The sequence below is a fragment of the Odontomachus brunneus genome, unplaced genomic scaffold (genome assembly GCF_010583005.1).
Source record: "Odontomachus brunneus isolate Ranch 3 - 2012 unplaced genomic scaffold, Obru_v1 Obru_scaffold_124, whole genome shotgun sequence".
NCBI classification, from domain to species: Eukaryota; Metazoa; Arthropoda; class Insecta; order Hymenoptera; family Formicidae; genus Odontomachus; species Odontomachus brunneus.
The window spans coordinates 152,556-162,532 of NW_022639574.1; the positions used below are offsets into that span (position 1 = coordinate 152,556).

A 9,977-nucleotide genomic window follows, 5' to 3' on the forward strand; every position below is an offset into this window, starting at 1 on the left:
AATATTGATTGAAAGTGAAAAAATATAAGTGAAACATAAAAAGTAAAAAATTCGATAAAGATATGTGGCTTTTCAAAATAATGTATTAAGCTACACCTTCTAATTAAAATGAAAGACAATACACATCCAGACGATCATTACTAATTTATAAGACTTACTTTAATATATGAGCATTTTGATAAATTTAGAATAACATATCATATTAGAAGACGCAGCTTAATTTTATTCGTCTTTCTTTCTTATTATCTAGAAAAACTATTAATATTTTCATAAATTCATGATATATGTATGTACGCGTGCGCGCGTGTGCGTGCGTTGTGCGTACGTGCGTGTGCATGTGTTTATGGACTTGTTATTTTATCCTTAAAGGATGATTTCAGGAACAGAGTGTGAAGTGTTCTACCTTTGAGATTAACCAAAATTAGAAAATGTTTCATTGTACATTTTTAATAGAAATTTAAATGACAAAGATAATTTTGCATAATATTGTTGATAATCTGTTTGCAAATAGTATTTATACGCTAAAAAATTATAAACCTAGAAAACTGTCCATATATTTGATTTTTTTAATACTATATTTACAGTTTTAAGAAAATTCTCTGCCAGTTATATTGCCAATAGTATTATCAATTATATTATTTAATATTTGCATTGGAACAAATATAAGAGTATATCTAACACAAAATTGATCCATTTTGTCATATATAAGAGTAATTTCTGCAATCTTATCTAAATGTGATGTTATTTAAATTAATACAAAAAAACTAATTTTCCTGTAAAAAAATGTATTTTTCCAGTCCGATGAAAAAAACCAAAAAAATTTTCTTTTCTTTTTCGATTTTTTTTAACTCTTAGAAATACTAAGAAGGAGCAACACGAATAAATCTTTATAAGTGATCTCGGAAGTATAAATTCCACCAGACAAGGCTCAAAAGCCCGAAATCTTACGAGAACATATGAATTAGAACAAGTTTGAAAAATTGCGAGTCATAAATGCGAGCATGTACAGTCGATGGAAGAAAAGTTGCGACTCTTTTATCTTGATAAATAGCAGAATGCATCCGATATCCAATAGAAAAAGCTGTTTTCCAATAAATCTTAGACGATAAGAATTTTTCTAGTGGATATTGGATATGTTCTGAGATTTATCGAAGTAAAAATATATTGCAATCTTTCTTCTACTGACTATATAAGCACAGTGATGAAAGGAAAATATCACATGTGAGACATGTTAGACTTTTTTTAAAACTTTTGAATATATAAGGATATAAAAAAATAAGTTAATTAACCGAGCCTGCCGTAGGGTGAAAGTTCATCTGGATTATACGAATGTATCAATAAATTACGAAAGTACTTTCGTTATTCTATGCCTAAAAAGTCACAAATTTAGAGCGAATTTTTTAAAATTTGGCGCTGCATGCGCCACGCGGCGGATTATTATTATAATAATGCTGCAGTTCCTCCTCGTCATTTTGTTTAAAGGCAGCTATTCCAAAAAATTTCTAAAAATCTGTTATTCTGATTAGTTTGAATTATTTAGACATAGAAAAAACCTAAAGCTTAAATCTTGATACGGGGAACTAATGGAATTATTGAAAAAAGTTGTGGGGTACGATTATTTGTAGTTAATCTCCCAGAAATCGAATCATGTCATTGCTGAGTGAACTAAAAACGCAAGAAGGAAACCTTACCTTCTTTTCAATGTCCTATTATATTAGTCTGATTCCTCCATCTTTTAGATTTTGTTTTCAGTTTTGATATTGAGAGAACGTTACAGCTTGGCATGCTTTAAACGTGGAAGAGATTCTCCGCGGATTCTTGACATTTATTCTCAACGTCGTGGAATGTCAAGGAAAGTAACGCGACAGAGCAACACGTTAAGGGTTGGCAGCACTCTCGCCCAGAAGTTACGAGATTTCTGATTCGCTTAATGTCTGATTTGCCTTTTAGCTACTCGCGCAGACGATCGACCACGACTCGGAGTCGTGCAGTTAGTGTACGAAGCTCCAAACAGATTTCAATATCGTGTCGGATCTCATTTCACTGCCAGAATAACCGAGATTTTTCTCGGTTATCTCGTCACTCACGATCGCGATAATTATAGAATCGTAGGACGCGCACATACCACTATATTTGCGACTGTTTTCGGAGAGCGTCGTCCGTATGACACGTAATTCAATTATTGTTCTTGCTTGTGGCTCTTCATGTACACAGCGTACATTCTCTCGATACCGTAAATGTCGCGTGCGTTCGCCGATATTTACGTCGGTCTGGCCCGTATATCCCGGGATACTTTCGAGCGTTTTCCCGCGGGAGATCTCCGCGTCTGTGTGTCACGATGAGTGAGGAGGCGGAAGGGAGGAAGGAAAAAAATATCACGCGAGAGAAACGAGGTCCAGCGCGGGAAATGAAAGAAAAACGCGAATAAATCGTGGCGCGTGACATTCGACGACGACAACGGCACCCCCGCTATATGTCTTAAAGTGAGTAAATGTCGCAGGGACGACACTGCATATCCGGATGAAGAATGGACGTTGAGGCGAGTGCGAGATTATCTCGAAGGAATTTGACTGCCTTCTGACATTTCTCTTGTGGCTTTTCGGAGCGAGAAGTTCTGAGTCTGAAGACCTGGGCTTTATGAAGTCGAATATTAATAATCGTAGTAGCATTCTACCTTCCAGTCACTAGATCCCCAGATTTTCATAATCATCCCTACGCGAGATAATCGATGACAAAAATTATGCAATTTTTTTAATTACATTTATGAAATAAATATACTATGTTGAATTCATTATTATGTAGTAATATAAATTTCTTGTTATATTAATGCAGCAATGAATTTACCAAAAGTTACACGTAGATTTTAATATTATATTTATCATGATATATTGTTTGGGGTAAATTTTCATCATTTTTTTCGTATTTCCTCTGTATTTCTATTTTGTCATTCTACGTGATAAATATGAGTACAATCTAATCAAGTAATAAGGGACTCATTGTTGCTGAATTTCGTGATTTAATATATTTAAAATTGTTGTAAAATTTACGTACAATAGTCTGTTGGACTCTGTTCTTTTCAATTGAACTGACTTGCACTTTCTGTCCTTACAAGTAATCTTTTCCAAATGATACATGTCGATTTTTGTTCATTTTTTGGTGTCTGATTTGTGTCTAATCTAAATAATAATTTATGCTAAAAATACCTCAATATTGTTTAGATCACTTACACAAGATGTTCTATTTTAAATAATGTTACTTGTTAGAGTGAGTCAAGTGTATAACCTAGCGTTCAAGGGAATAGACATGAAGTTCCAGTGTAATGTTAATTCAGCTAAAAAAACAACAAGTCTCTCGCTTCACAACCATGAGAACCTACGCAGATTTCCCAACCGCGGCGCAATTATCACACACCCTGTATAACATACACACGTGTGGATACGTGTAGTTATCAGACCGATATTCGTTTTCTCTTCCTCTTTTCCCTCTTGCCTTCTCTCTTTCTTTCTTTCTCTCTTTCCTACCAGCTGTCGTGGGCGGCGACGATATCCAACCAGTCATTGAGGCAGACTTTACGCGGTAGAACTGCTGCGGGCACGATATCAAATTGAATAAAACGCACTGTCTGTATACTGTGGACTGATCCTATCGGAAGTTCCGCCGCGCCCGTTATTATGTCCATCCGATGATCAGCGTTATTGATTATCCGAACGACGAGATTTTCGGAGACAGCAACTATGACAGCAGCCGGACGCGTAATCGGTCTCGACTTTTCTCTTCCCCTCGTGCTCCCCCGTTCCCCCTTCCTCTCGAAATCCTGCGACGAGATTTCCATTCGGGCTCAATTCGCCAACTTCTAAAGAACAAGAATTCATTTCCGGCCGGGCTTTAAAGAGCGAAACTCAGGGACTCGTTGGGAGATTTAATTCGACCCTCTTTATCGGTAACGACGACGCCAGAAATCTTCGAGTTGACGCACTGGGAAAGATCTCATCTCCTCGCTTTATATTAAATACCATCAATTATCAATATTATTCCATTTTAAAAATCGATTTAAATCGATTTAAATGAAACGTAAACAATGAGTTGCGTTTCTCGTTGCGCTAAGCGCGATCGCTCGCTAATGTCCAAGAATGCCATCACAGTACAATTGTTTAATAAAAACAATAAGTTTTACATAAAAACTGCGATACTTTTTTGACCAAATTTATGAACACACTAAAGTCTAAAATTTGAGAGAGTTGTCAAATTTGTATATACAAGATGTATAGCATAAACTTATCTAAAAAAAGTCGTAATCTTTATGCAAACGATTGGCAGACTCGATCAGTTCTGACCACTGAAAAATTATTTTAACCTACCTTGCTGAAATATTTTTATAAGAAAGAGTAGAATTCCTTTTTCCAAACTAAAATTTTATTAGTTTTTACTCATTATTTTCCGTGCATATCGAGTTACTGTGAAATGTTTCAATAATTTTCAATTATTCAATACGTTTTAAAATCCTTGTCTATTATATTTCTACATTACTCTTTAATATGTTGAGAGCTGTATATTGAATTAATTTTTCTCACAAATTTTCAATAAATTTAAACTGATATTTACATTTTATAATAATTTCGAATGGTACAAATTTGATATGTATGATTTCAAGTTGTTTTATTCGTTATTAATAATCTTACTAAAACTACATTTTATAACAGTTTCGAATGGTATAAATTTTATTGGTACGATTTCAAGTCGTTTTATTCTTTACTATTAATAGTCTTACTAAGACTACATCGCACCCAGCCTCCCTCCCGCGTACCTCCCGCGATTTCCTTCACGAAATTGAGGATTTCTTACTTGTGTTATAGTTGTCTGGACTGGTGGTAGGTGGAATCGGTATCTGGACAGTAGTGTCAAAGCACAGCTACGTGTCCTTAATGTCCACCTCGACGTATCCCACTTTGGCTTACGCCCTGATCGTCGCAGGTGTACTGGCTGTCATCGGTAGCTGGCTCGGATGCGGCGGCGTAACCTCGGAAAATCGATGTGTCCTCCTCATAGTAAGTGCTAGCTGTGTATCAACGCTTCTCATTGCATGCATACGTTATATACGGGAAAGAGAGAAACTCGTTTACGTTTATTGCTACTTAATTGTTACTTTGTAATAACGTACACTCATTCGCAAAACAGTTTGAATACATTTCGAAAAGCAACCAACATCCAATAAGAAAACCTATGTTCTGAAAATTATTCATAAACAAATTTTCCCATTGGACTCCATCGATTATGTTTTGAAATGCATCGAAGGAAAAATATTCAAATCGTTCTATATACGAAAGTATTATGTACCTAGTCTGTTTTGTGTGTAATATGAATATTTAGAAAGTAAGGAAAAACAAACTTAGTTGTTGCATTTAATATATCTTCAAAAAATTGCAAGTAACATTAATGCATCAAAAATGTGGTATGATTGTTGAAAACGCACACACACATTATCATAACGTTTTAATAATTATCTTTAGATTGCATGATGTATCTTTTATGATTGGTAATATGTTTAGTTACGTTTTAAAATCTGCGCATAAAATTCCATTATTATTTTGCAAATAACCACGTTAAATTTAGAGTTATTACTTAAAGAAGATTGATATAAAAATTGGTATAAAATTGATGATCCTCACTTCGGCGAAAATGACTGAATTTGAAATATATTGTACTTTTTGGGTCACTGAACAAAAGCAAAATTTGCTTTCCTCAAGTAAAATGTCAGAAAATGTACAGTTTCGTCGTTTCAACTCTTCAAAAATATAAAATTGTAATTAACTTTTAAAAACTTGAAATAAAAAACCAGCAAAGATATCACTTTTGAATTAATGCGGTTACCATTATAAGGAAACATATAAAATTTTATTTAACAAAATAGTTAAAAAATAACTTATTTATGATAGTATTGTTTAAACAATTTAAAAACGCCATTATTTACAAGAACTAATTGTTTATATTTTCATGTTTAATGCAGACTGCTTTGTATTTCAACGTTTTGTTATATATATAACAATAATAATAATAATAATAATATTTGTTTAAATTTAGGATCCGGGGCTCGTGTTGGCCCAATCAAGTCCTGATAGACTTATTTTATTTAAAATTATCATGTTTGACTGCAGGATTATTTTAAAATCAGTCTTTAGTTTTTTACATAATAAATCAAAATTTAGATTCCGTGCTCGTTATGGGAGTACGGAAAGTCCAGGTGGATTTATCTGAATAAAAATTCACACTTTTAATTGAAAATTCAAACTCAGAACAATTTTCTGCGTTTAAAACAACAGATCAATATTGAGCTTGTGGCCTTTATTGGCTGGATCGTTCCCTGGTTTTGCCTTTATTAATCGAATCTTGTCTTAATTAGCCGGAATGTGTTAAAAAATACTTTGAGCGTAATTTTGAGTTTATTAGAGAAAGTTTAGCACGAAATAATTAGGAACAAAATTTCCTCATTTTTTTCTGTAAAATATGAGTTTGCAGTAAAAAATAGATGTTTTCACTGAACAAAATTAACTTGAGCCTTATTTGGACTCCAAAAATCTAAATAGCTCATGATGATCTTTTCCAAATACTTTTATTTGAAACATTTTTTTTTAATGTATTGTTTCCGAGATATTACAGTGTCTAGGTTAAAATGGAATACCTTGTATATGTATATAAGCATTTTCCTATAGACATCTATAAATACTGTATAATTAGGATAATTATAATTAGGAAACAAAAATGATTACTATGATCTTAAAAAAATTTTACCTTATAGTTTTTTCTTACATTAAACAAATAGCTTTTACAATATATATCCTGTCCGTAGATTAATTGTAATAAATTGTCAAAAAAAAAATGCAATTATCAGCTTTGCTTTTGTTTATATTTTGAACACTTTTTATATTTTATATTTTGAACACTTCACCCAATATAAATATTCATCATGTCCGTGTTACAAACCGATGTAAAATACGCGAGAAGTTCAGTGCGTAACAACATAGTCGGATCGGTTGCAATAATAATTCCCGTTTTTGCAGCGTCCATTCCGTCATGCCGATGTTCTCGGAGATCTTAATCATTCATTAAATGATAAATGGCAAATAAATTACGTGATTTACTTCGCTCCCCGCTGCATAAACTTCGTAAAAGTTGAAGTACTTCCGTCGAAAGCGACGGAAAGTAATGAGTTGTTAATCGACGTTATTCTCGCCTAAAGAGATATATCGAGTGTAGTCGTGGGAGAGAATCTCTCTCCACCGCTCCTTTTCTCATGGCCGGTAGCTCGCTCTTATCGGATCTAAGAGAGCATCATTCGTTACCGAGGCGTTATCGGTTGATTAATTAATTCTCCGGTTCGCGAATACGAGATCGAAATAGCGGGAGTGCAGCGTGAGAGAGCCTCCTCGACTCGGAGAAGCCAAGAAGAGCGGTTATCAGAATCGAGTATCGGGCGGAAACGAGTTATCGCCCTTAAAAGTGCCCCCATCTGTAGAGTGCTAGATGTGCTTTTGTGTGCGAGATCGTTCACGATCAGCTGCGACGATGTCGCGATATGGCCATGGACATGGAGATATAAGATAAGCTGAGCATACATGTCCTTTTGGCAGAGCAAAGAGAGAGGTAAAATATAAGGGAATTTTTCTGTCTTTATCTGCATAGATAGGCTGCGCAATCGTCTATTGACAGGCAAATGACAGAAACTACACAGAAATTCTCACCTAAGAACACATATGCATAAATAAATTATTTTATCATTTGAATGAAAGTTCAATTTCAGATTAGTTCTATTACATTGATTTTTAACTAAATGGATTTTTAATTAATGTTTCGAGGAAAATATGGGATACAATTTATATAAAATTACGGTTAGGTTGTTATATCATTTACCAGCCATTAACGTCATTGATGCGCGCGTAATATTATAAAAAATAGAGATTCACGAATGTTTTACCTTTTCCTCCGTTCTTCACCAAACCCAACTTATGTCATAAAGAAATATGTGACACGTTGGATCTATCTTGTATGTCTATGGTCATAAGGTTTTTCTTCGTGCGAGACATGTGCGGACCTCGCGTGTCGTGCTCTTTGCTCTCAGGAAGACTACCTTGAATCATTTTAACGCCTACGATATACTGCCGGAAAACGTGTCGTTTATAGTTCGCTGGCTGTGGATGGAGATAAGGCGTATGCAATTTTAAATCATCCGTTTAGAGCATTTTATACATGGCAAAGTTTTTACGATTGTACAAGCTGCACCGCATCTGCAATACAACTTTGGAAGATTACAATTTTATATGAAAAAAGTAGCAAATAAAAAATGCAGAATAAGATTTTTTCCAGACATGAAGTTCTACTTCCGGAAAAATTAATATTAATTAATATTAAAGATTAAAAATGATTCATCATTGTTTTAAGCTCGTGCAGCCTTTTCAGTAACTTACTTGATACGTTCTTAAACCAACATCAAAAATGATTATCAGAATATGAATAAAACATTCTTTATTTGTAAAAATGTAAATATTTATAATTTTTTCGACAATATGTTTTTCTAAATAATACTATTTTGAATTATTTTTTCGACGGAAGAACGCTGTATTTTATTGATAAAATTTTATTGATAAAAGTTTGTATTTTATTGATAATTTTATTTAACTATGAATCACAAAGGATATTCAATATTGTCCAAGTTTAAAATAGCAGAAGCATTGTTAATTATTCCATTTTCTAGATCAATCTGTGATCAATCTTCTCGAAAATGGAGTCTCATGCGAAAAAATGTGAAATATATTTGATTTATTTTTTCACGTATAAAATTTCAATACCAGTTATAAGACACATTGGATACCGAAATTGAGGCATAACGAAACAAACAATAACTTTAGTTTAAATGCAGAACAAATATTTTTTTTTCGATTTTGACCTTGTGCAATCCGTGTTATTTAACACAGGATTTTCGAAGTGAAGTAGATTAGATACCCATTAACTATAGAGTAATATCACTTGAACCGAGCTGGTTACAAAGTAACTGAACGCGTGCAATCCAATGAAAATTATTTGCGCAGTAGCTCAGTATGTAAAGCTGCTGAGCAAAGTTTGTATTAACTAACTAATGGACAATCCCGCCGAGACATCAGTTAGCTTTCACCGTAATTTAACTGCTTCTCTGTCTTCTTTTAAATTACAATTTCATCTACACACAAAAAATAAAGAGATATTCGGTTATTTATTGTGTAAACATTCATAAATCGATATCGATGAAATATGACTTTTCTCTTCGCTGATTATCATATCACGCCAATATTTCTCGCCGATATTCCCGTTTAATAATTATTCGCAAACGTTATAAATATTGCGAGCTCACTGAGACTTCAAAAGAATTTATTTACGTTGGTTATCGTTAATATCGCGTTGGCGAATACTGTAAAGAAGAACTTCGTTCAAAGTAGTTTGTGCATGCTTCTCGAACTCAAGTCGCTCTTCACCTACGAGCTCGAACATTCCTTTGACTTAGTCGAGCGGCTTATTGCTCGAGGCAGTTCAGTCTTTGTTGGGAGCCAGTTAGTTACGTGACCAGCAAGAAAAGTAGGATGATAGGAAAGTGGAAACAAGCGAGTAAATTAAAAAATGTTGCACAAAGTTAACATAACTATATATATAAATTTTTTTTTTATATAATGGATGGAACACAAAATTTTTGCGTGTTGTTATCGAAGAACGCATAATTATATAATTTTGCTGTTCACACACGCATATATTTCAGATTAAGTGTGGGGGAGGGCTAACTGGGCGGATGTCATTTATGTAATTATATTCAGTAAGAATTCAGTATTGTATTTAGTAAGTTTGTTAGACTTCCCATTATATTATATTATACACACATGTAAGTATATATGTATATGTATATGTGTGTGTGTGTGTGTGTGTGTGTGTGTGTGTGTGTGTGTGTGTGTGTGTGTGTG

General features: G+C 33.7%; 1 protein-coding gene across 1 annotated transcript in view; it reads left to right on the forward strand.

Annotated features, from left to right (window-relative positions):
- LOC116849709 (CD151 antigen-like) overlaps positions 1 to 9,977 on the forward strand; it is a 118,865-nt gene that overhangs the window by 55,936 nt on the left and 52,952 nt on the right. Inside the window, exon 2 of the mRNA XM_032827120.1 lies at positions 4,854 to 5,045. Within this exon, the coding sequence (XP_032683011.1) occupies positions 4,854 to 5,045 (192 nt within the window). The remainder of the gene's footprint in view (positions 1 to 4,853; positions 5,046 to 9,977) is intronic.